Below are 26,531 nucleotides of genomic sequence, written 5' to 3'. Positions count from 1 at the left end.
CCGTTACGGAGCGTTTTGAAATGCGGGGACGGCTTTGACGATTCATCCTAACGTCGTCCAGCGACCCGTTAAACCTGATTTCCGACCGTTACAAAAATCCACTTTGATAATTTTTTTTTTTTCTAAGGTGTTTGAAATATGTTGCAATTTTGAAATCACCCTTGCTTTCCAAGATACTCCAAGATTAGGTATATTTGAAATTGTTAATTTATTCAAGAAATAATAATTTATTTGAATTTGAATTTGCGTGAGTTGATGATTAACTTTCCTATTGACAAGGGAATTGGGCTCATTGGGCTCCACTGCATTCAAATAAATCATAGGTTATGTTTTTATTATAATAATTATGTTTTTTATCATACGATATTTTATAATCACTTAGATTCAAATAAATAAAAATATATTTTTTGTTTTTTAATTTTTAAAAATAAATAATATTAATAGCTTTTATATAAAATATAATAACTCTTATATAAAAAATATCAATTTATAAAATATTTTTAATATGAATTCTATTTAATTATTTTAAAGTTATGAGAACATTTTTAAATTCAAATGGGATAATATCTACAAATGATATTAAAATCGACTCTAATGGTGAGGGTTTGTTTGACCATTCTCTCTTTTATCGAGTTCATGAGCAAACCCAGAAATATGAATTATACACTGCACCCAAAATTTAGGAAACTTTTAATCATTTTATGACTTTTTTTAGATTTATTTATTTTACATATGGGGTTTAGATTTGATTTCTTACTATTTTCTCCTCTAACAAAATTTATTGGCATGGAAAGATAATGCAAATTTAGAAGGGACTGAAACAAGCTTTTTGCTGAGTTGGTTTGATTGCTTAGTGTCTTGGAATTCAATTCCTACCCCAAGAAGCTTATTTTCCATATTAAGCAAAGAGGGAAGAGGATTTCAAAACCCCAAAACCAGTAAACTTTCCCTTCAATGGAAAATTTTAAGTTTCTATGGGAAACTATGAGTCACTAAACACAAGATTGTCGAATATGACAAAATGGATAGAAGAAGAAAAAACAAAAATGATGTAGAGGGGTATGGGATTTGAGATGTGGAATGGCATTTGGGTAAATATGAGAAAGGGATGGGGGTAGAAAGGGAAAATGGAGTGATGATAACAAAAAGGAAGAAGACAAGTGGGGTTTGTAATGTGGTGGCAAAGGAGCCCCACGTGAAAAAGAGTGATCTGAGAATGCACATGCCTCCTGCTTTCCATCGCCCTCTTGGAACCATTAGCCCTCATTTCCCCTCTATTTACTGTTTTACCACCAGCAATTTTATTTTTTTTGGTTGCCTAATTAACTATTTTCAAGAAATTTGGTGATTTTTCAAGAAAATGAATTCTGCTCATCCCTTAATACTTTGGAAAACATGTCCTGTTAATTATTTTTTTTAAAAAAAAAATTATTTGCTAAAAATTTAATAATAATTTCTATATAAAATATTAGTTATTATATTTATAGGACAAGCTTATCTTATGTTTTCAAAAATTATTTTTAAAATTTGATATGGTAACCCTAACTTCCACGGGAGGATGAAAATGATATTGTAGACCAAAAGCAGGGTTCCAATTCCCAAAAGAAAATATTTTCCATGTACCCTAAAATGGGATCTTGACAGCACCATACCACCAACTATCTACACATAGAAATCCTTGCATCTACAAGACAATCTATATCAATTTTTAGTGCCAAATTTCAAAGGAAGTCAATTTTCAAAATCATTGCAATGGCCTTAAGGAATTGGCAAGGGAGGAAAAGAACAGTAAAAGGAAAATGGTATAGTGGGTGAGAAGGTAGTGAATGTGGGCATCAATCATATGTTCCTCTTGTCTTGGCCACTGAGTGAGGTGAAACTGTTACTTGAGGCATACTCTATGTATATGCTGCGTATGCTTTACTTTGCTTCAATCCTTTTATCCACTGCAATATACTCTCTCTCAGACACCAAAATTGAAAGAGGTTCTGATTCTTTCCCATGTAAAAGTATGCTTCTACAAGTCCCCCAAGTCCCAGCATGGCCCTTCAGCTGAAAGTGTCTTGGCACCCAAATACTAGTCCCACAAAACTGCCTGTTGGTTGCAACTAATTTACCCACTTGGGTGTTGCAGCTACCCAAATGTTATTTCTAAATAAGGGTTACTAGGGTTAGGGAAAGACTCCTTAATGTGCATTAGGCTAACACCCCTGCTCACATTGGGCCCTAATCTACATGTTGAGAGGGGAAATTCAATATACATACTCTAAGAATTGGAGTTTTAATAGTATGTAATGTTGGATTGTAAAACCTAAATCAGTCTTGTTGTGTCACGCAGAGTGCCGAGCTCCTCGCTAAGTTTGTGGGGGTCGAACTATCCATTATAGCTTTTCATTTTTATTTGATTAGTGGATTTTTGAGTGTTAGTGCGATTCGAATTAACATGTAAAAGTACAACTGATAGCAAAGAACTTGAACTGATAGGAAATTGTTAACAATATACATGAAGCTAACAGTTACGAGATTTGCTGATTAATCCCCTGATTTTTGTCATCCTAATGACAAACCAAAAGAAAAAAGGTTCAGAAGTCATCAAGTTGTATAAATGAAAGACCAAAAAACTTATATCAGATGAACAGGAAATTAATGTTGTTAGCCGGAGAAGGGGAGGAGATTTGCTTCACCAATGATTTGAGGGCTTGGACTAGAAAATTTGGAAGTATTGCAGAGGAAAAGTTGAGGTGCCATCATGAATAGGACGTAAGGTTCACATGAGTTCAAACCAAACTGACAGAAGGTCCTTTATGTTGGCTTTGTGTACAGCTCATTGTCAAGTAACATTGAAGAGTTTTTGCAGGTAGAAGTAGAACCCCAGAACTACAAGTTTTAACATACTAAAGTTAAGTAAATGGGGCAAGAAAAGGAAGATGTGGGGTATGCTAATTTTTGCTTTAGAGAAAAACTAATGTAGCAAGGAGCACACTTTATGTTTGCTTGAAGGAAAAAGAGAAGGTCCCATTTGTATTAAGATATTACCTCAAAACTTTTTTGGATAGCACACAAGGCTATCATGGCAACCCATGTTACCAGTTTCAAATAGGTCTCACAATCAATTATCAATAAACCTGACATCAACAAACTAGGTTCCCGCTTGGTCTTTGTAGAGTGGGCAGCAAGCAGGAAAATTCCTTGAATGTTGAGGGAAGCAAGGGTAGACTGAAGTTAGGAGTGCACATGGAAAGGAAAACACATTTTCTGAGGATATAATTTGGCTGTTGAAACTAGATCAGGGTTTAAGGCTAATGTCTGAATAAAATTACTAAGAAAATGCTTTAGAATTGACATGTGCAAGGAATAAGTAAAAATGAACAACAAAGCCAGTGGAATTGATGAAGAACAAACTGAGAGATAAAAGTTTCTAACAATTAATTAAGATTCAATTGCCTGTATTAAACACCGAGGAATTCACCATCAAGGTGGGGTCACTCCAATTTGAGGTACATGTGCCTTGGAGTAGATATATCATCTACCAGGCAAGACCAGTAGCACATCACCTATCAATTGGGGCGCATGGAAGAATATATAAAATATGAACTTTTCACAAAGAGGGAACAAGATCATAACCAGGTTATTTGTTTTATCTTTTCTTCATTGACAAAGTTTTTAAAATGTTATTTTCTAGTGGATTTGCAGGAGCTTTATTGGGTGGAATCAGAAACTCCCTATACAAATGTACCTAAAGAGTTATTTGATGAGCTTGAATGTGTTGTTAGACTATAGATTCACACGGTTGTTGGGACTGTAGGTTTATAAGTAACACTCTCCCTAATGGTTGTTACATCATTAGGTGATCACAGGAGCCTGCTACATTTCAGGTGTGGTACAAAGTACGGATTCATTTTGGGCAGAGGGGTGGGTGGGTGGCTGGCTTTGGTATTGTAAGAAAGCTCTGTCCCTCCTACGTGAAAGACTCCCTAAGTCCTAATAAAAAAAGCTGGGTTTGTCTCCTCATTTGGGGTTTTCCTTGTGTTGTTTAGTAATGAAGCTCAAGTCAAACTGCTTGCATTTATTTTCTTGGAAATATAGATGAGATGTGATAAAAGAAATAGCTGTTTGGATCTGCAACAAAGGGTATCATCCCTTCCTGGGGTGGCCGAATGGTTTGTGGGCACAAACCTTTTATCACACATCAACAAGAATGCAGCAACTGCAGAGACCTACACTCATTTTGCAGTCTGAAAAGGACAATTTTTCCCAATTGACTGCTCCCATGAATGAACAGAACAGATGCTTTAAATACCAATCACATATAGATGCAGAGTAGCATTCTTATATAGAAGCCAAATGTCTTGAAGTCCCAGGATCAAAGGGTTCGTGCATCTGAATATGCATTGTTGCAAATCACTAGAGATAGTAAGCATCTTTTGTATTATATCGAAGTAAAAGGACAATATTGTCTGAGATCCCTGTTTACAACTGCTGTCGTGGCTTGACCTTGATTTCATATAACTCCCATGGATATAAATAATGGCACTGTCGTCCTTTGCACGATCAAAGTTCAAATTTCTCGTCACTGGCTAACAGGTTTCTAGAAAATGACTAGAAGAGTTAGAAGCAAAAGGATCTTGTCTTTTGCAGAAGTTGCCGTTCAAGGTTTCTATCATGACAAAAACCGAAACAGCTATCTGATAAAGTTCAATAATACATGTCGCAGGCTTGCAGCTCAAATCTAACTACACCTGCATTGGTTTAATCACCTTTCTTGTTTTCTAAAGCTAAATTAACCCTTCTTAAGTTTTAACCCTAACTTTGTTTCTTTGTTCCTATTACATTGTCGCAATGTAAAGTTGTATGAAAACCATGGCTATCAAATCATGTTTGATTATGTGCCCATCACAAATAAAGATTGTAGGGTCTACATATCAAGCCTAATTGGGTCATATGACCTAATTCTATGAAAACAAAGGGGCTCCTTTCATTTTGGTAGGCCATGATTTAACCAATGAAACTGCAGCTAAAAGCTGGAGCAGAATGGTTGGGATCTACACTTGGCGGATATACCCAGGATCAAATCTGTCTACCATCTAGAATGAAATTAGAAATTCTTATTGATCCTTCTTATATATTTGAGTACTTGGCAATTCATCTCAATCAAAAATAAAGTAGGCATGGAATCCTGTTTCTGCAGTACTGTTTTGGCCATTCTGTTTGTTTACTTTTTCTCAATATCCGATGGTAAGTAAGCTTCATATTCAAAGAGTGAAGCTATCCCCTTCCATCCAGTTCTTGATGGTCTAGCTTTTATCCATGTTTCTTACTATTTTGTTAATCATTTTGCACAGCTGCCAATTCCAAACTCTTCAGGGAATACATTGGAGCTGAGTCTGAATCAATCAAGTTAACTGATGTGCCCATAAATTCTAAAGTCGAATTCCATTTCATCCTAGCTTTTGCTATTGACTATACAAATGGAAACTCTCCATCACCTAGCAATGGTAAGTTCAACATTTTCTGGGAGTCCAATCATCTGGGTCCTGGGGAAATTGCCTCAATAAAACATGGGCACTCCAATGTCAAGGTTGCTGTTAGCTTGGGTGGTGATACTGTAGGTGATGGGAAAGCATTTTTTGCACCAAATTCAATAGACTCTTGGGTTAAAAATTCTGTTTCTTCGCTAACGAATATGATAAAAGAATACAATTTAGATGGGATTGATATTGACTATGAACACTTCCATTCAGATCCAAGCACCTTTGCAGAATGTATAGGGCAACTCATAATGAGTCTCAAGAAAAGTGGTGCCATTTCATTTGCTTCAATTGCCCCCTTTCATGATGAGGAAGTCCAAAGCCATTATTTGGCATTATGGAAGAAATATGGACATGTCATTGACTATGTGAACTTCCAGTTTTATGCATATGATAAGATTAGTGTTTCACAGTTTGTAAGTTATTTTAAGAAACAAGCTTCCAACTATGCTGGTGGTCAGATTTTAGTCAGCTTCATAAGTGGTGGGGGAGGTGGTTTGAAGCCTGATGATGGGTTTTTTGAAGCCTGCAGTGAGCTGAAGGGAGAAGGAATTCTTGGGGGCATCTTTATATGGTGCGCTGATGAATCAACAAAACTAGGGTTTGAATATGAGAAGAAGTCTCAGGATTTTCTGGCATCTGCTTGATCAGATTTTTTAGGTCTAATACTTTTGTTTGCAGTGCATGATACTGATTTGGCATCTGCAGTGCATGAGCATGAATAAGATAATATGCAAGTCATAGGATTGGTCATAAATGGATATGATCAACTTTGATAATTCTTTGTACAATGTAATCTAATCCAATGATTTTTATCCGCAATGAACCCAATTTTTTTTTATGCTACCCTGCCATTACTAGTTCTCAGAGGTATGTTCCAAAAAAGGAGCCAGTGCCTGATATAATTAATATGATAAAGCAGCCTATCAACGGTTACTAGGTCACAAAATCAAGCGTTGGATATGCCTGGGCAAATTTGCAAGAGGATGCCGTTCCTTCTCGGTTAACTAAACAGGAGTAATCCAAATGGTATAAGAAAGAAAGCTGATATTTGCAATAGTTTTCATATTAGAAAGAAAGGTAATAGAATAGCCTTGAACATGTTCTTGTTTTCACATGGAAACTTCTCATGTCTGTAGCAACCTTCCTTTCGGCGATATATTATATAATAAGAGTAACACAATTACTGCTACGGCACAAAGACTAGCCATCATTATCTTCATCAATTTCCAGCCATGCTTTCTTACAGACTGTTAGTATATAAAGGCGTCTAGCCATGCCCATTTCACTCAGGGCCTGCAACACAAGCATACAAACTATAATGAAGTTCTCTGAGTTTTTCCTCACCCTTTTCATTCTTCAAGCCATCTTCTTGCATCCGTCAATTCATGCAGCTCCAAAAAACTCAAACCTCTTTCGAGAGTACATTGGAGCAGAATTTAACAATGTAAGGTTTACTGATGTCCCCATTAACCCAAATGTTGAATTCCACTTCATTCTTTCCTTTGGCATAGACTATACCACCTCGTCTTCACCCTCTCCCACCAATGGAAAATTCAATATCTTCTGGGATTCTGATAATCTCGGCCCTTCCCAAGTTTCTTCCATCAAGAGTGACCATTCAAATGTCAAGGTAGCTTTGAGCCTAGGAGGGGACAGTGTAGGCAATGGTTATGCTTCCTTCAACCCTTCCTCGGTTGATTCTTGGGTTTCTAATGCTGTTTCTTCACTCACAGATATTATCCAGAAGTATAATTTGGATGGAATTGATATCGATTATGAGCACTTTAGTGCTGATCCTGATACCTTTGCTGAGTGCATTGGACAGCTTATTAAAACCCTCAAGGGGAATGGAGTCATTTCTTTTGCTTCCATAGCTCCATTTGATGATGATCAAGTTCAAAGCCATTACTTGGCTCTCTGGAAGAGTTATGGGCAGCTCATCGATTATGTTAACTTCCAGTTCTATGCATATGACCAAGGAACCACTGTCTCTCAGTTTATTAAATACTTTGAGGAACAGTCCTCTAATTATGCAGGAGGTAAGGTCTTGCCCAGCTTCATCAGTGATGGGAGTGGGGGGTTATCTCCAGATGATGGCTTCTTCACTGCCTGCAATCGCCTCAAAAGCCAGCAACAGCTTCATGGCATCTTTGTCTGGTCTGCAGATGACTCCAAGGCAAAAGGTTTCCGCTATGAGAAGCAATCACAAGCACTATTAGCAATTCCCCACTAGGATATTACCTTAAAATGTTTGGTGTTGCAAGTTTAATATAATATAATCAAAATCCTGTGTTCCTTTTCCGTACTATATTCTCTCTTATCAGTGAATACATTATAGTATTATTTCTGCTTATGTTCAAGGGTGTTCTCTATCTGTGCTTCTTGTACATCCCAAACATTGAGCCATCAAATTGCAATAAAGTAAATTATTAAATGGGGAATTCGGAAGCAATGGAATATCTAATCAGAAGATGAAAATTTTCAGAAAAGCAATGTGCAAGATAAAACAGAACATTGAAGTATTTGCTAAATTGTCACTCAATGACAACAACATTTAATCTGTTTTGCAGCTTACCATGACCTATTCCATATTGTAGGCATCTCAGCAGAAAAAAGAAAAGTTTCAGACCCCAGAAAAGCAAAAAACACCTATGGAATATGGCTTATAGACTCAGTATAATTTAGTTCTTCCTTTTCTTTTGAAAACTGAATTATTAGTTTTAAAGTGCTAAGCCTAGATGAACAACTAAAAGAAAGGAACAAAAAGGACAAAGAAAAGGAATAACTCATACATGGAATGTGCCAAAAGAGATTCAACTCTCTCCCTCTCTTTTCTCCTTCACCTTGATCTGATTGTAAACCGGGCCACCAGCCTGTGCTTTGGAGATAAATATAAACATAAGAGAACCCAACAAGCTTGAATAAAAAACTATCATAGAATCCAATATGCCAAACAAAAAATCAAAACCAATATGCATAAATTGGCCACATGTGGTTGACAAGAAGGTATATCTGAAAAGAAAAGAAGCCTGAGTTCTGCATTTTAGCATATATTTTAGGAACCTAAAAAACCAAACACCACCCATGTAACTATGGCTTAAAGGCTTTTACTTTTCTCTTAGCATAACTTAGAGCAACAATATCTTCCCAGAAATAACTTGACCTTCATCATGATAAAGAAGTTGAAAACAAATTTGGTATGAATGTAAGAATTTGATCACACGGATCAAAAGCACCTAATTTCACACAAATTATGTATCCTCCAGCTTTACTGGCGTCGCTTGAATAACAAGACCAAGAATAAAGAAGATGACAAAGAATAAGAGGTAGAATTCATTTAGCTTTTAACGGTAGATAGCTAACTAGATTGAGGTTATTTTATTTTTCCATTCACTAGTTATCATTCTACAGTGTGAGAGAAATATTCTCAAATGGATAAACTTTATCATGGATATTGTGAGTGGATAATTCACCCCATCTATAGGAAGCCAGAAAAGGGAAAAATCAGGAAGATAAGAAAGTTGAGATCAACTGCTAGAAAGCATGGACTATCATGATAATCATAAAAATTGGACAAGAGGATCATGCTAAAGATATAGGCCATGTACACGGATAAGGAAATGCAAGCAAAGGAGTATCACTTCTTTCACATTAATCATTTCCAGAGTTACACCACATTAACTGGCAGCCCTATGGAATCTACACATAGGCACATTGTTCATTTATTTGCCAAGTTCAGTACTTTGTTTATTGTGTCTGTATGTGGATGAATCAGAGGAAATTAGTGACAGAAGTTATGAATTTTCTAAGTTCCATAAGACAAGGCTTCAATAGCCTCATCCTTTTGAACAATTCATAAGTGAATATAGGTAGACTACTTTTTAAGTGTCCAAATTGATCTCAAAAAAATGAAGTAAAAGACTATCAATAAGCAACCTGAGTGCTATAACAGTCCCAACTGAGAAATTCTATGAATTACCGCTAGAGTCTTGAGTGGTAATATCCTGAATTTTCCTGAAATTTCTGAATCCAATTAGTTCCAAATCGTTTACATGCCACTAAGTTAAGGATTTCTTGTAAGTTTCAGTTTCACTTTTGTGCAGGAAAGGACAGAATTTAATTGTAAGTACTGCAAAACAGAGAACCAATTATGATAAAGAGAAAGGCCATAGATGCGAGCCAATGAATTAAGTATATGTATGTGTGTGCATGTGTAGATATACATTATGCCAACTGGTGCAATTTAATTGGATTCTAGAATCTCATCGTTCACTTTTGTGTAATACTATGCTCTTATTAGAGTCTTCCTTATTTCATTACATCCACCATTACTTCATCTCATCACCAAAAAGGTTAATGAATGTTAAAAAAATTTCTCCCCTCCTCCAATGTAAGGCTGATTTTTCTTGACACTTCCTTCAGTGGCGAGGAGACAATAATAGTCTTTTCATAGTGTAATAGGCATCTTCCAAACCCCAGCTCCTCAAACAAAATAAAACAAGACAGGAAAAACAAACAAAATGAAACAAGTAAAAGAGAAAGTATGTGGGGTAATAGAAAAGGTACCTTATAGTTTCTAGCTTTCTCATGTTCAATATCCTGCATGGGCTGCTCATCTTAGCAGCCTCTCAAAAATCCACATTAAGATATGGTTGATGGGCCAAGGGGAGGTCCATTCACCCATCCCTCTGCCACTAAAACACATGTAACATCCTGTCACTAGCCAAATATCATGATTGGAACCTTGCAGTGTGCCTCTATGTTTAGCTATATTTTTATTTGGCCCCCCCACCACACACACACATATTATTCTCACATTCGACCTATGCCTATATATTTTACGTTTTTTTTTTTCCTTTTACCAGTATTCTTTCTGATAAAAGCTACCCTTTCTTGTACAGTCTTACATAAGCAAATTAAGCTTTTGCCTGAGACTAAAAAGACTAAAACTTATTAGAGAGACAAACAAGATTATTTAATCAGCTAAAGATGATAGACAGAAGAAGAATAAAGCTGTTCTCTTCACACAGATTCCCCAAAATGCTTTTCTTACGAAGTTATTGAGCTTTTTATCATGTCTTTCAGAGAAGCATTTCTAAGTCTGTTGGGAGAGTAGATCAAGTTCCTAAAAAGCAAGATAGGGATAAACAAAATATGACAAAGACAGAACACAAGTATTAGAAACAAAATTTGAAATTCGCTTCTTTGCACAAACAAAAGAAAGTGCAAGTTGCTTGAGTTGGTCTCACTTGAAAACAGGATGTATGTAGCAGATTCGCTATAGATCTTGAAGACCATGCCTGCAGAAACACGCAACCAGATTGACTTGTTTTAATTTCCTTATTGCCCTCTCCTTCATAGTCACCACAGTATATATTTGCGTCCAACAATAGCCCATTTCCCATGAACAATGGAGCTCCTTGAGCTTTTTATCACCCTTTTCATTCTCCAAGCTCTCTGCATCTCCCCGAGATCAATGCAAGCAGCTGCCCAGAACTCTAAACTCTTTCGAGAATACATTGGAGCACAATTTAACAATGTCAAATTTAGCGATGTCCCCATCAACCCAGATGTTGAATTCCACTTCATTCTCGCCTTTGCAATAGACTACTCCAGCCCTAGTACTTCTTCAAACTTTCCCACCAATGGAAAATTCAATATCTTCTGGGACGAACAGTATCTCACCCCCGCTCACGTTTCTTCCATCAAGAGTCGTCATTCAAACGTCAAAGTAGGTCTCAGCCTAGGAGGGGCTACTGTGGGAGGCAAGCTTGTTTACTTCAAGCCTTCCTCAGTGGATTCCTGGGTTTCTAATGCTGTTACTTCTCTCACCAAAATCATCAAACAGTTCCATTTGGATGGAATTGATGTTGATTATGAGCAATTCAGCGCTGATCCCGATTCCTTTACCCATTGCATTGGACGCCTTATAACAACCCTCAAGAACAATGGCGTTATCTCATATGCGTCTATAGCTCCCTACGACGATGATCAGGCTCAGAGCCATTACAAGGCTCTCTGGAGGAGCTATGGGCATCACATAGATTATGTGAACTTCCAGTTCTACTCATACGATACGTCCACCACTGTCACTCAATTTCTGAAGTATTTTGAGGAGCAGAGCTCTAATTATGAAGGAGGTAAGGTGCTGGTGAGCTTCCTCAGCCATGAGAGTGGTGGGTTAGCTCCAAATAAGGGCTTCTTTACTGCCTGTGAGAGGCTCAAGAGCCAGCACAAGCTCCATGGCATCTTTGTTTGGTGTGCAGATGACTCCCTGGCAAACGGGTTCCCCTATGAGAAGAAAGCGCAGTTGCTTTTAGCATCTGCAAGCTAAAATCATAATCTATTTGGAATTGCCATTAGGCTTGAACAATTATCTACTGTAACCGTATTTCAGATTGTGTTCCACATGTTTGTCAGAATGCTTCAATAAAGTTGCTCCCCGCGTTTTTGTGTTTGTGCTCTATAATGAATTTGATCTTATTTTTCTAGAGGTCCATGTCACAGTTTGTGGGCAAACTGAAAACCCCATCATGAAAATGCTCGTTGCTTCTTGTGATTAGCCTTCTCTTTCCAGAGAAAGTGATCCCCACTCCTCAGTGAACACTAACTGGGTTGAAAACCTAAAACCCTAGGAGTCCCTCAAAATTTTCAGACTAAGCCAACAAACAGGATTCACATTTGGGGGCTCAGAGAAATGTCAATAAAAGCAAAAGAGTCTAGAAAGCTTCTCCGCAAAGGTGTTGGCCAGATAATTGGCTAATGCTTCAAGTGGTCAACAACTCATTAAATCAAAGGAGACAAAATTGATTTGATGGCTTAAGAGGGAAAACTCAACCCAGATCTAAAAGCAATGGGACGTGTGTAAACTGAAGAAGATAGAGAATGCAAAGACTTCAAGGTGGTGTTTATTTTTTTACTTAATTTTAAACAAAACATTAATACTTGATAATGTTAAATATTATATTATTTATTTTTGTAGTATTTTATTTCTATTAAGTATTAAAAAATAAAAAAACCAATATATTATTTTTTTATTTAGAAAAAACTACATATTTTGGTTTTTTCTATTTAATAAAAAGTTTATAATAAGTCATGAAAAAATAGAAAAATAAACAACCTAAATTCTAAAACTAAATTACTTTCAGTAAAAAGTCAAAAAAACAAATACCACCCAAATTTTGATCCAGACTCAAAATCATGCAAAAGTAAACATGGCTACCACAATGCTATAAGAGCATTTTGGCCTCATTTGCCCCCCAACTAAAGTTCGTGTGTATAAAAATCACACACAACAGCCTCCTAGTCATATTCAATAACACTCGACTAAACAACTTCTAAAACTTAAAGATTGCTCTGAAATAGATTAAACAAGAGCATTATCCTTTTAACCAACCAACCCTAAATGTTTCAAGTGGTGACTTGTTAGAACTTAAAAGTAAGTTGCCAAAAAATGCCTGTGTAATGTGCAGCAAGAAGATTGAGGATGAACAACATGGCAATATTTTCCTTCAATGCCCTGTCACTTGTGGATAAGAGGTGAATGTTCACCCCTCCAATCAAAGACAGGAGACAGTAAATTTTCCTGTAAAATTTTGGACAACTAGCCTGATGTCATATGAAGAATCTTGTACTTCGAAGTTCTTCCCTCAACCCATGCCAATATAAAGGAAAGAAACTGAACTTTCATATTGCTAACCCTAAAGCTATACATCATCTACAACGTGTTTAGATGAATGTGATATCTTGCATTCAAGGGTAGAGTCCACCAAACTTCTTATACATTCTAAAGCCATGAGGATAAAAAAAAAAAGTTCAGAATGGACATCATCCATAGTTTATTGAGATAATTTTATCACCTTCTGAAATACTATTACTAAATGTAACAAATTTTCTTGTTTTGAGGTAATGTACTTGCAACACCATACTTGCATATGCTTTAAAAACTAAGCCTGGCTCCCCCTTTAGCAGCCCAATGTTCTTGTGGTCCAGTCCCAGCGATTTCCTTGCTTGAATGACCCCCACAAATAACAAATCACCATTCCCACAATTTTTTTCTTGGGATATAGCAATAACTCTTGGAACAGACCAAAGTGACTATGAACCTTTGCTGAGTGCATTGGACAGCTTATTAAAACCCCCAAGAGGAATGGAGTCATTTCTTTTGCTTCCGTAGCTCCATCTGATGATGATCAAGTTCAAAGCCATTACTTGGCTCTCTGGAGGAGTTATGGGCATCTCATTGATCATGTGAACTTCCAGTTTTATGCTTGCGACCCTCAGTTTATGAAATACAGTCCTCTAATTATGAAGGAGGTAAGGTCTTGACCAGCTTCATTAGTGATGGGAGTGGGGGGTTATCTCCAGATGATGGCTTCTTCATTGCCTGCAATAGGCTCAAGACCCAGCACCACCTTCATGGTAGCTTTGTTTGGTCCGCAGATGACTCCAGGGCAGGAGGTTTCCGCTATGAGAAGCAATCACAAGCACTATTAGCAATTCCCCACTAGGATATTACTCTGGAATGTTTGGCATTGCAATTTTAATATAATATAACTGAAATCCTGTATTCCTCTTCTATATTATATTCCCTCTTATCAGTGAATATTCAAGGGTGTACTCTATCTGTGCTTCTTGTACGTCCGAAACATTGAGCCATCATATTGTAACTCTATCAAATAAATTATTAGATGGGGCATTTGGAAGCAATGGAATACGTAATTAGAAACTTCATAGAAATTTTCAGAAAGTAAAGTGCAAGATAAAATAGAATGATAACAAAAACAGAACATTAAAGTATTTGATAGATTGACACTCAATGATAATAACATATGATCATACACTAAAAACATTAAATCTGTTTTGGAGCCTAAGATGACCTATTCCATATTGTAGGTAAGTGGATGAACTTCATTACTAGATGAGAACCAAATTTGAGGCAACACTTATTGCCCGTATTGACTAGAATACGAACGTTCGTATCAAGTGAAGTGAAGAAATTCATCACTCAAGTAAGGTATTTCTTGATCCATTTTACAAGCCAAAGTGATATCAGTGCAAAGGCAATTATATTAGTACAGGTTGCCATATGTCTGAATGGATTGGAACGAAGGGATGAAGGAAAGAAAGGACCAATGAAGGCAAATACCCTATCCCATGGGGCTGACCTCCAACCATCAAAGAAGGGATTGGACTCAGGTAGGCAAGGCAGGAACTTTCATATTTACTTATTTAGGAGTTTTTCCCAGCTAAGGCCCCGATTTTCAAGCTGCTTTTCAACGTTTTTCTTGAGAAAAAAATGAGTTGATTCCTATTCATTCATCTCTTATTTTCTCAATCGATTGAGTTTGGGTGAAAACCCCCCCTTTTTTTTTTTTAGTGAGCTTCAAGAGGAGGCCAAGATCAAGCTTGGTGAGGATGCTGAGTACGTTCCAAAAGATGAAGGTATGTAGATGAAGTGTGAAGGTGCTGGTCAAGTAATCCATGAAGAATTAGAAGACTTGAGCTAGGTAAAACCTTACACACATTGTTTGTTCTTCATAGTAGAATTTTTTATCAATTGTAGGCCCATGGTTTTTTTTTATCTCTTCAGAGGTTTTCCATGTAAATTCTGGTGTCACTGTCTTTCTCTTATTCTCCTCCTTGATGAATGTTCAGATTTAGTTTTTCATTTTATACTTGCGGATATAGTTGAATGAAATAACAATGAGCTAATATAGGTGTGATTTTATTTGGATATTTGTGGACCCCGCATTTCGTGCTCAATGCGTTTTCCACTCGATGGCAAGCTCGATTTTTATTTTGAAAAATTGATTTTTATTGATTAAAAAAAAATTGACTTGGAGTCGCCACTTATTTTTGTTTTATTTTTAAAAGGGTAAACAAAATAAGAAAGAAAAACCCTAAGTGTGACTCCTTATTTTGGAAAAGGTGATCTACGAAAAACCGGATTGGGTTCGGGGGTCAGGTTACTTATCGGGAAGGTACGGTAAAGACCGTAGCACCCCTCTAAGTCCCTAAAGTCGGGTCTCTACTGATAAAATGAAGCTGACGGGGCAATCAACAAGAAAATCGATGAATACTCAAATCGATCATGCACAATATGAGAAGCAAAGCATGTATAAAGAATGAGCGAAATATGAATAGATGCGTACCTGGGCGGCAATCACGAACGCGCTATCATGAAACATGGTTAGTGAACAATGAACGAATATAATTAAGCGCATAGCAGGGAATAGAGTAAATCAATCATGCATGTTAAATAAATCAATCAATCAGTCAATCAATCATGAAATCTCATATGTAGGGCCCCCACCAAAGCCCATTTATTTTGCATGAATTAATTCTATAAATTCCATTATTCGGAATTACGGAATTTGATTCTTTGCTTATTTCAAAACGTTTTAAAATCATGAAAAATTCGAAAGTGGCTCGCCGAAGAGAAAATGGCGGCCAAATTTTATTGAAAAGCGGATTCTTGGAACAAAAAAAAAACAAAAAAAAAAAAAAAAACTAAGGATGAAAAATTAAAGAGATGAAGTTATTTAAGAAAAGGAATTTGAAAAATTGTTTGCAAACTAGAGTTTAAGAAACTATCTTAAAAATCAAAGATAAAGAAATAAAAAAAAAATAAGTAAATAAAGAAATAAATAAATAAACAAGAGGAAAAGAGGACATGTGGCTTAAGGGTGGCCATGCAAGAGGTGTGGTCTCCTGTAGCTTCTCTTCTCTGGAGTTAATCACGCAGTCATATTCTTCACTAAATTGTCTGATCAGAGCTCACCAAAGTTCCTCAACAGTCCTGTAACTGTCCAATATCTCATGGGCAAACGAGCTTTCTCTGAGGAGTCTTGCCTGCTCAATGTCAGAAAACTTAGAAAATATATGTCTTCAGGTATAGACCACCCAAAGACATCAAAATTCTACTTGGTCCTTGATCCATGTGTGCTCTTGAGAAGCGCACTATGACCCATGTCAACAGATCGCTGGTACATTTGGCAAGATAACTCCCCATGGGTCACATGGAACTGCGCAAACATAATGGCAGGGTGGAAGCGCCATCAATTTGAGATCAGAAGAATTCCAAGCTGAATCATTCGGAGTATCCTCGGTCTGGCTAAAAACACCTAACAACTGATCGAATCATTGGCCAGGATAGTCAACATGCATGTCAATATTCCTAGCACCAGGTACCTCCACTAGAACCCATATATGAATTCTTTTTTTGTCTTTTTTTCTGTAGGACCTTTGCTTTTGTTGGGCCACTGATGAACCACAACAGTTCTTCAACAACCCCTCACCCAAAGTACTTTCTTAGTTGTAAGAAGCGGAGAAAGTTTTTAGCAGATTAAACCGCATCTGGCTACCAAACTTTGATAAAGTAACATTCCCTGTACCATCATCCCTTTAAACACCATTCGAGATGATGTTTTCAACCAATCTCTGATAAATACATTTCCCATGCCTCTCAAAGATCGTCTTGGGCAAGATAAACAACTTCTTTATTTCGAATTTAATGGATTCCAACCCACTGTCACCATCGTTCTGGATTTGGGATTCGTCTGCAGAATTTCTCACATGAACATAAATCATGAAAGAATGATGAACATTATTTTCTACCAATGGGAAGGATGAGTATCAAGGCTGGAATACCAAGGAGTCAATAACAGAGATGAAAGCGTCACATTCGAAGCTTGTCTCAATTTATGCAATGTGGATAGCATCACGTCCAGGTGCATCGAGAGCTTCCTTTAGTATCTGACCACTTCCTATAACAAACGCTTTTTCAATGGACAGACAATAGGGAGATGTAGCTAGTAGTTCTAAAGCAGCAGCCATGCTTCTACATATTACCACATTCTCTGCAGTTGCAATATCAAAACTTCTAGGACGAGTCAGAATAACATTTAGGCAGTTAGGCAGAGGCCAATGCTCAAGAGGAATACCTTCCCATGTCTTTCTACCCATTCTGACGACATTTTTTTCTTCACAGTATCTGATGCAGTCATAGTAACATCCTTGAAAATTTTCAGGCCAAAAGGCAAGCTCTGGTGTAGTTTCCCATCCTTACCAATACCCATATCTCGAGTTGCAGTCACAACAACTTAGTACGTCCTTCGTGGATCAGACAGATAGAGGATCAGCTCCTCCTGATCATTGTGGTCTCTGATCAGAAACACATGGTCATCATACTGATGCCCTTCTTCTTTCACAGTGGAATTGTTCTTGTTGCTTCCAGTGTGAGGAGCGTTGAACATCAAGATCAGGTTTGAGTTCCGCTGCGTCAGCTAACGCACCAATGGTATCATCTTCCCTAGTTTGAGGGATTCTACTGCAAGGAGGTGGGACAACTTCCCTGATGGTCGTGGCTCGGGATCATCACCTTGAGGATGTCGCCATGCTGGATGACTATAGTAATATCCGAGACATGATCCATGACTGATCTGACTGACATGAGGAAAGCCATTAAGCCCATCAATGTTGACCGAGATATCCAACCCTCAGATTCCTGGACTTCGGGGCAGCTCAGTTACTTGGAATCATGCATGGCCACGCATGCATCCGATAAGGAAATGGGAAGGGGGAATGAGTGAAGAAAGATATGAGAAAATAAGCGAGAGAGATGTTGGAAGAAATGGGTTTAATGGGCATGGGAAGGTTTAGAGAGAGAAGTGGGTAGATGAACGGGAAGGTACATGGTGTGTGAGAGATGAATGAGTGGTGAAAACAAAGTAGGCTTGAACAGTGAGTAGGATGGATGAAAAATTATTTAATGAATGCATGGGTATGGATTTGTTGAACGAGTGGCAGAATATAGTGATAGAAGGAGATATAATGGAAATGATTGGTGGAATGAGCTGTGGCGGATGGGTATGAGTAGGTTTTAGAGTGAGAAAATGGGTTTGACGGATGGTTTCATGGGTAATGAAGGCTGCCATGCATATGTGAGAGTATGGTGGCATGGGGAATAACAGATGGGTAGGAAGGTGAGAAAAGAAGCAAAATGAGTGGGACTATGTTCATGAGGTTTCATACCTGTGTGGACTGATAGAAACGGGCAGAGGATGTATTAAATGGATAATGGAGGGGGTAGGTGACCTATGCATGATGAGGATAAAAAGAATGGGTATAGATGGTGCAGGAAGATATAGATATGGGATTGATGGAATGGGTATGAAATAGTGAAGGTGGGGTGGTGATTAGTGAAGTATTTGCATGGGAATTGGAATGAAGGCTATGAAGCATATATGCGGGTAGTGAGAAGGAGGGCATAAAGGATATGGCTATGTGGAATGGGTTGTAGCAGCTAGGTGTAATGAATGGAGGAAACGGGTGTCATGGGTGGAATAGGTAGTGGGAATGGTGGGATAATGGATATTTGAAGAATGAGAATATGGGTATTATGGAGGATGGCTCTATATGCATGCACCGCGTGCACATGGGGCATATCAAATTCAGGACACTTCTTTGGTGACACCGGAAATGACTTAATGATGCCATTCTTCCTGTAGGGCCGCTTGTCCCAATAGCCTGTATACAGTCATTACCTCCCTCAGAGGACATACCTACAACGAGGAGAAGCAACAGCTGCGACACCACCCACCCTGCTCATGCTGAGTACCTTCATTTAGAACTACAGGAATTTGACATAGTCGAGGATCTCATCCAGCATTGAAGCCTTGTCCGTCTTGTTGGCATTGGGAACCAGTTCCTGCAGTGCCTTCATTCTCCACTGAGCCCCCGATTTTGAGCCCAATTCATAGCCCATCCAAGTCCAACAGCCTGGAACTTATGGTTTTGAGAGATTCTTAAGCGTCCAGCATGAGAAAGGGGACAATGGCCTTGATCATGACATCCTTGAGAGGCTACAGATGGCGGTTCACAACAGCAAGTTTGATTGGTTTTGCAGAATCAGTTCAGTTGAAGAGTTGCATGGACTCATCTAGAACACCCATAGCTAGAATTGAGTTTAGAGGAACCGTGATTGGGAAATCCAGAGCACAAGCAATAGCTCAATTTTCATCCAGATGACCAAGTTTAACCAATCCTGCCATACTCAAACCTGATATCATTGCTCCTAGGGTGAACATCATTGCTGCTTGCCTCAAAACCTGGGTTCTTCTGGCCTTCCCGAAAATTCTAAAAGAGTGAACCTTACTGTCATGTCAGAGACTTCAATGGCTTGCCTGCGCATTAGTGGAATCGCGACTCTCAACCAGTCGGCTAACCCCACATGGACCCCACTCCAACTTTTCCAGACTAGTCAAAAACAAAGAGCTATACGAACCTGAATATAGCCATACCATTTGCGCAATCTCTTGACTTGGTCAGCCTTACATGGCTATATTAGTGTCGCTACCAAAACCAATCACTGTACCCTCGCTATAAATTATATAGGACCCTAGTACATAATCAGGCAGAGGTTCAATCAATTATGGTTCGGGATCATCACCCCATGCAAGCCACTGTACTGTTGCAAAGCCTTGCAATGTTCCTCGTTTCAGATTGATTCCAATACTCTTTTTCAGCAACTTCAGTCTTTCAGGAAGATTGGTAAGGAAACTTGAGCACCCAGAGAGCAGCAAAGCAGCCAGTTAAACCACGACAGAGCCTAGTTCCACAGTCTACTTCAACTTAGGCTGCCCAAACAAGCTCATATGCTTTCCTTGTCCAGATATCCCCAAAAGACTCAGATATCGATCTCCTTCAGAAACATTTCAATCCAGACGGCCAGCCCAAATAGGATACCCACTCCAAAAGTACCAGAAACATAGAGGGAAAAAAAAATGAAGAGGAATAGAGTGTGTACAAGAGTAGATAATGACATTAAACATAGCTTCGTATCATGGAAACCAAAAAGCTTAAAAAAACTGGTGGGATAGTATAAGTGGTTTCAACATATAAGAAGATAGCATAAACATCATATAGCTTGCCTGGGAACAAACAGATATCAAGCAAACAAAGATGAGAAACCAACTTAAAGTCCTAAACAGTCAAAAATGAGCATCTCAAACATCAGAAATGGTTAAAATATGACTGTAAAAAAAAAGTGAAGAAACCTCAAGTGGGAGATGATCAAACCTGAATGCCTCCTTTGAAGCCGAAACACTCGACTCTCCCGGAGCTGTAAACCCTCAAAAATGGCAGCCAAAAACACCTTCTCTTGCTCCCCTCAAACCTCTCTAATGTCTCTCTCTACCACTCTCTACGTTCTTTTCTTAGTCAACCCAGAAAACGCAGTCCCTTTCTCTCTCAAGTCCCTCTCTCCCTCAAAAAGCTCCTCGGCAGCCTCTCTAGACCTCTCTCTGTCATAAGCCTGCCTCTGTAGCAGCCTAAGCTCAAGGAAACCCTCTCCAGAAATCTCACTCCTCCCACTCTTTCCAGAAATCTCACTCCTCTTTTTCAGCTAAACCTCCCAAAATATCTCTAACAGCATCACCCTCAACCTCAAAGCTCTCTCTGCTTTTTCTTCTTTCGTCTGCTTCTCCACTCCCCAAAAAACACTAAACCAAAGGCTTCCTCTCCCAAAAGCTCTCTGCAGCTACCCCCCGAATCCCCCCCAGAAAAAGCTCTTTTTTCATATCACCAGAAAAATCCCTTTTTCTTATCCCGGATCTGCCCCTCCTCTAACAACCTACAGAAAACCATCCCAAAAGCACTACTCTCCAGCCTCTCTCTCCTCCGCTCCTCCAACAGCCTGCAGGAACCTTCTAGAAGACCCCTCCACGTGTCAGCCTCTGATTTCCTTCCCAAAAAGCAAGGCTGATTCCCTTATAGCCACTAAGGAAACGACACGTGGCTCGTTGGGGCTCTTCCACGTGGCAAAATCAGCTGCAGCAAAGAAAGACCTGAATGGGGGTCTACAATATTATGGATAGTTTCTTTGTTTATTTTGGGTAGTGTTCTTCAGTAGAATTGGAAACTTGAGTCAAGGAGAAATTGTTCCTATGAACTGTGTTGGGGAATGCTGATGCAATTGAAAGTGACTTGCCGAAAATTGTAGGGGGAATGTTGGTACGTACATTTATACTTGCATGTGATTTTTACTTTGTGTTGGAAAGTGTTTGAAGAGAAAAGAAAATTTGTGAAAAATTCTAAGGTTTGATGATTTGTGTTAAGAGACCTTTTAAATTGTTCAACAACACCTATTCACCCCCTCTCTAGGTGTTGTCCATCTTTGAGATTCACCTTCACTTCCATTATAGTAGTTGAAACAACATATACTCACGGTTAAGTTAAATCTCAGGTTGATTACATTGCATCTATAGGCCGTTTATATCTTTTATTCATATCTTCCGTTTTCATCCAATTACGAACTCAACAAATGGCCAAGAATCAAGTCTTCCATGAATATCATAAAGTTTTCTACCTATCATCCCTTTCTTTTTAATGTGTTGCCACATATTTAGAGAAGCAAAAGGACTTCAATAATTTACTGCACCATCTAAAGAATGATTCAAGTTATAGATACAATGATAGGTTCAAAAGGCCACCATCGAAGAAAAGAAAGTTTTCCCATACAAAGTCTGGAATGACTATGAAGAATGAAGGCATTAATTTAGTGTTGTAGGAGGTTGATTGATGACATCTTTTGTGAAGTATTGACCATTAGTTTATAAGTTGTCAACAGAACCATGGTTGACCATTAGGATGATAAAAACTTCACTATGAGTTCATTTTCACAAGGTAAACTGATGGTGGTTATTCCTCACGGTTTCTAGAATGGTCTCGAATCCCCAAGTTTGGTGGTGCCCCACTTTGTAGTGCACGGATGGTAGCTCAAGGAGTGGTAATTTTGATACCAGATGATTAACATTGCACAGGATTGATCACAAATTGCATGACATTATCACTTATCATAACTTTTATAGTTATACACTCTGATTTTTCTATTCACAGTCAGAGACAGTAACTTTGTAGTATGATTTAATTATTATATTTATTTTGGCACGACAATATCATACAACTTGACTGATTTAGACTGATTCATATACAAGTGCTGATATCATGTACATACTCTTATACATTGACCTACTATGAGTGTGAAGTTTTTGTTAGCATGCAGGAACTTTGTAAGTTGCTGACATACATCTACAGGTTAGCACAACTAAATTGTAATTTTAGCTTGCACTTGCTAATTCAAGACACGTGTTTGTTTAGTATTTTAGTTGCTCACAACAAATATGTATACACTGACACTATCACTGAAATATGATCACTTTAATTTTATTGACAACTACACATTTGACATTGTCATCCTTCATGCAACTAGACCGTGTAATAAAGTAACTTTCACCCGTAGTTACATCATATGTATTATACAATTCTATCAAATGACATTAAATTAGTGGGGACTTAAATTGTCATGCATATCGCCAAGGCAAAATGTCCATCGAGGCGAAATGCCCAAACAAGACGAAATGTCCAATGAAGGCAAAATACCCAACAAAGTGAAATGTCCAATAAAGCAAAATGCCCATTAAGACGAAATGTCCAATAAGGGCAAAATGTCCGATGAAGGCTAAATAACCACCTAAGGCCAAAGGCTCAACAAAAAATTGAGGAAGATCTTGTACCTTCAAGGATTGAAAAGTCCGTCTAAAATCGTAAAGTCTATATAAAGTCAAAAAGCTCAAAGAAAAATCATAGGATGGTTGTGTGCTTCCTAAAGTACTTGGGCACACCTTATGATCACAACTTTTGCTTAAGATAAAAAGTTGAAGCATCATACATTCCTGACAGTCATATAAACCATCCTTGGAAAGAACTATTCATCATGAGTTTAAAAATAATAATAATAATAAAAGTAGTAGTAATAATAATAATAAATAAAATCATCAATGTAGAGAACCCCACTTGAGGGCAAAGAGCTTCATCAAAATCATTTTTCCACCTATAAATTCTCTAGAGACAAATATGTAGGCAAGAAAAAAGGGGCAAGTAAAGGAACCAGGTTTTGAACTCGTAATCCCATGAACATGGGATGAGGAAACTCATCTTCCCATGAGCACAAGATAAGGAGAATTATCTTCTTTAGTCTAAGGTCTTGAAAATACAAGCTTTAGGATTCATCTCTAAGTGTCACATGCCATGGAGAAGTATGTAAAGGTGAGTTAAACTTAAAGAAGATAACTTGAGTTAGCATGAACGTGAGCACCATGTTCGTTCATTGTGAAAGGAATAGGAATCAAAACCCGAGTTCCCAAAGAAGACAAACCTCGTGGCCAAATGATGAGACGATATGTGGCAAAAAGCAATACTATGTAGTGATAGGGAGATTCTCTCTTTTTATTACAAATTTAAAAAACTTATTAGTAAAACTAAAAATTAATCTGCCCCAATTACAAAAATAACAAATAAATGGAAGCAAGTCTCCCGAGATCTTAGCAAACATGAGAAGGCTGTAAATAATAATAATAATAATAATTAGCCATATTCCACTAGTCCTATGGTGTCACCACGTGACGTCATACAACAACACTATCTATATTCGAAAAAACACAAGTCATAATTCCCATACCATTTAACATCCCAGTGCGGACAATCCTACTAGAGGGCAAGCGACCCTTCCAAAATAAAACGTTTAAAGATAAAACACTTTTTTTTTCACTTAAAAAACTCCTTGACCGACCTCACATGTGAGAAAAAGGGGGCAAGTGAAGTGGACGAACTTCATTACTAGACGAGAATTGAATTTTGAGGCAACACGAACTGCCCATATTAACCAGAATACAAACTTTCGTATTAAGTGAAGTGGACGAACTCCATCACTCTAAGTAAGGTATTTCGTGTACCAACCTACCCAAGTACCTGTGTGTGCAACAAAACAAGAATATGTGTTATCACTAACACAGGTCTCTTTGTCTATAATGGGAATCCTTCTATTAAACCAGCCTCTATTTGGAATAAGACACATGGCATGAAAGTCTCCTATAAATAGAGGAGTCCCTAAAACAAAAGAGAGTTAGTTTTTAGACATTACAATAGGCATCTTGGTAGAAAAAAGAAAAGTATTGGTTAAGACCCTAGAAAGACGAAAAACGCCTATAGAATATGGCTTATAGACTCTGTATAGTTTAGTTCAACCTTTTCTTTTGATAACTGAATAATTAGTTTTAAAGGGCTAACCTAGATGAACTACAAACTAAAAGAAAAAGAACAGAAAGGACAAAGAAAAGGAATACCTCATACATGGAATGTGCCCAAAGAGATTCATCTCTCTCCCTTTCTTTTCTCCTTCACCTTGATCTAATCCTAAACAGGGCCACCAGCCTGTGATTTGGGAGATAAATATAAACATAAGAGAATCCAAAGGCCTTGAATAAAAAAATTATCATAGAATCCAATGTATCAAATAAAAAACCAAATTCAATATACATAAATTAATCACATGCAGTTTCCAAGAAAGATATATCCTTTTTTTTTTTTTTTCCTTTTTTATAGGTGACCAAGAAAGGTATATCTAAAAGAAAAGAAATCTGAGTTCTGCATTTTAGCATAAATTTTAGGAACCTAAAAAACCAAACTCCACCCATGTAACTATGGCTTAGAGGCTTTTACTTTTCTCTTAGCATATCTTAGAGCAACAATATCCTCTCAGAAATAACTCAAACTTCATCATGATAAAGAAGTTGAAAACAAATTTGGTATGAATGTAAGAGTCTCATCACATGGATCAAAAACACCTAATTTCACACCAAATTATGTATTCTACAGCTCTAGTGGCATGGCTTTCATAACAAGACCAAGAATAAAGAAGATGACAAAGAATAAAAGGTAGAATTCATTTAGCTTTTAGGGTATATAGCTAGCTAGATTGACATTTATTTTATCATTCCATTTGCTAATCATCATTCTATAGTATGAGGGAAATATTCTGAAATGGATAAAATTTTCAGTGCTTACCTTCAAAACTTTATCATGGATAATGTGAGTGGATAATTCATCCTATCTACAGGAAACCAGAAAAGGCAAAAAAAACCAGGAAGATTAGAAAGTTGAGATCAAGTGCTAGAAATCATGACTATCATGATAATCACAAAAATTGGATGAGAGGATGGTGATGCAGATATATGCTACCTACACTGGACGACAAAATGTAAGCAAAGGAGGTATCACTTCTTTCACATTAATCATTTCTACAGAGTTACACCACATTAATTGGCAACCCTATGGAATCTAAACACAAGCACATTTTTATTCATTTATTTGCTAAGTTGCAACACTTTGTATATTCTATCTGTATGTGGAAGAATTTAGAGGAAAATAGTGACAGAAATAATGAATTTTGCAAAGTTCCATAAAACAAGGCTTCAATAAACTCATCCTCTTGGGCAATTGATGAGTAAATATAGGCAGGATACTTTTTAATCGCCCAAATCAATCTAAAAAAATGACATAAAAGAGTGTCAATAAGCAACCTGAGAATTGTGGGTGAGGAGAAGTCTCCAACAAGTCATAGCTTCAGCCTGTTTTGGATGCATTCCAAGGAATTCATGGAAGCAAAAACCTGATTGTTAAAACAGACACAAGTGACAAATTGTATGAATTAATGCTAGAGTCTGAGAGATCATATCCTGAATTTTCCTGAAATTTCCACATCCAATTAGTTCCGAATCTTTTACATGCATGTTAAGGATTTTCTTCCAACTTTTAGTTTCAGTTTTGCACAGTTAAGGGTACAAATTTCATGGTGACCACAGAAAAACAGAGCCAATTATGATTCAGAGAGAGGCCATAGATGGAGGAAAAACATTATAATCAATGAATTATGTGTGGTGTGTGTGTGTGTGTGTGTGTGCATGCATGTGTACGTATATATTATGCCAACTGGTGCAATTTAATTGGATTTTAGAATCTCATTGTTCACTTTTGTGTAGTATTATACTCTTATTAGCATCTTAATAAAGCTGTTCTCTTCACACAGATTTCCCAAAATGCTTTTCTCACAAAGTTATTGAGCTTTTTATCATGGTCTTTCAGAGAAGCATTTCTAAGTCT

At 37.5% G+C, this 26,531-nt stretch overlaps 3 protein-coding genes, 1 long non-coding RNA gene and 1 pseudogene across 4 annotated transcripts; 3 read left to right on the top strand and 2 right to left on the bottom strand.

The window, feature by feature from the left end:
* Positions 1 to 5,168: 5,168 nt before the first annotated feature.
* Positions 5,169 to 6,175, top strand: LOC117917079 (chitinase 2-like). Its single transcript, XM_034833305.1, has 2 exons — positions 5,169 to 5,235; positions 5,343 to 6,175. The coding sequence occupies exons 1-2, from the start codon at positions 5,169 to 5,171 to the stop codon at positions 6,173 to 6,175; spliced, it is 900 nt and encodes a 299-aa protein (XP_034689196.1).
* Positions 6,176 to 6,849: 674 nt separating this feature from the next.
* LOC117915665 (chitinase 2-like) lies at positions 6,850 to 7,786 on the top strand. Its single transcript, XM_034831294.1, has one exon. The coding sequence runs from the start codon at positions 6,850 to 6,852 to the stop codon at positions 7,762 to 7,764; it is 915 nt and encodes a 304-aa protein (XP_034687185.1). The 3' UTR covers positions 7,765 to 7,786.
* A 2,985-nt stretch (positions 7,787 to 10,771) lies between these two features.
* LOC117915664 (chitinase 2-like) lies at positions 10,772 to 11,988 on the top strand. Its single transcript, XM_034831293.1, has one exon. It carries the CDS (start codon positions 10,942 to 10,944, stop codon positions 11,863 to 11,865), a length of 924 nt encoding a protein of 307 aa, XP_034687184.1. The 5' UTR covers positions 10,772 to 10,941; the 3' UTR covers positions 11,866 to 11,988.
* A 4,212-nt stretch (positions 11,989 to 16,200) lies between these two features.
* Positions 16,201 to 17,788, bottom strand: LOC117917078 (annotated as a pseudogene).
* Positions 17,789 to 24,721: 6,933 nt separating this feature from the next.
* LOC117916687 lies at positions 24,722 to 26,317 on the bottom strand. Its single transcript, XR_004651587.1, has 3 exons — positions 25,952 to 26,317; positions 25,437 to 25,482; positions 24,722 to 24,803 (listed from the first exon to the last, which is right to left on the bottom strand). It is a non-coding gene; the product is annotated as an uncharacterized LOC117916687 (long non-coding RNA).
* Positions 26,318 to 26,531: the final 214 nt, after the last annotated feature.

This window comes from Vitis riparia, chromosome 6 (assembly GCF_004353265.1).
Source record: "Vitis riparia cultivar Riparia Gloire de Montpellier isolate 1030 chromosome 6, EGFV_Vit.rip_1.0, whole genome shotgun sequence".
NCBI classification, from domain to species: domain Eukaryota; kingdom Viridiplantae; phylum Streptophyta; class Magnoliopsida; order Vitales; family Vitaceae; genus Vitis; species Vitis riparia.
Note: the sequence above shows the minus strand (reverse complement) of the source record. Positions and strands in the feature narration are given on the sequence as shown.

Excerpts from the sequence above, each read along its gene's own strand:
- LOC117917079 (XM_034833305.1), top strand. The coding sequence starts at position 5,169 with ATGGAATCCTGTTTCTGCAGTACTGTTTTGGCCATTCTGTTTGTTTAC. Across the intron at positions 5,236-5,342 it reads CTTTTTCTCAATATCCGATG|CTGCCAATTCCAAACTCTTC; the intron begins GTAAGTAAGCTT and ends CATTTTGCACAG.
- LOC117915665 (XM_034831294.1), top strand. The coding sequence starts at position 6,850 with ATGAAGTTCTCTGAGTTTTTCCTCACCCTTTTCATTCTTCAAGCCATC.
- LOC117915664 (XM_034831293.1), top strand. The coding sequence starts at position 10,942 with ATGGAGCTCCTTGAGCTTTTTATCACCCTTTTCATTCTCCAAGCTCTC.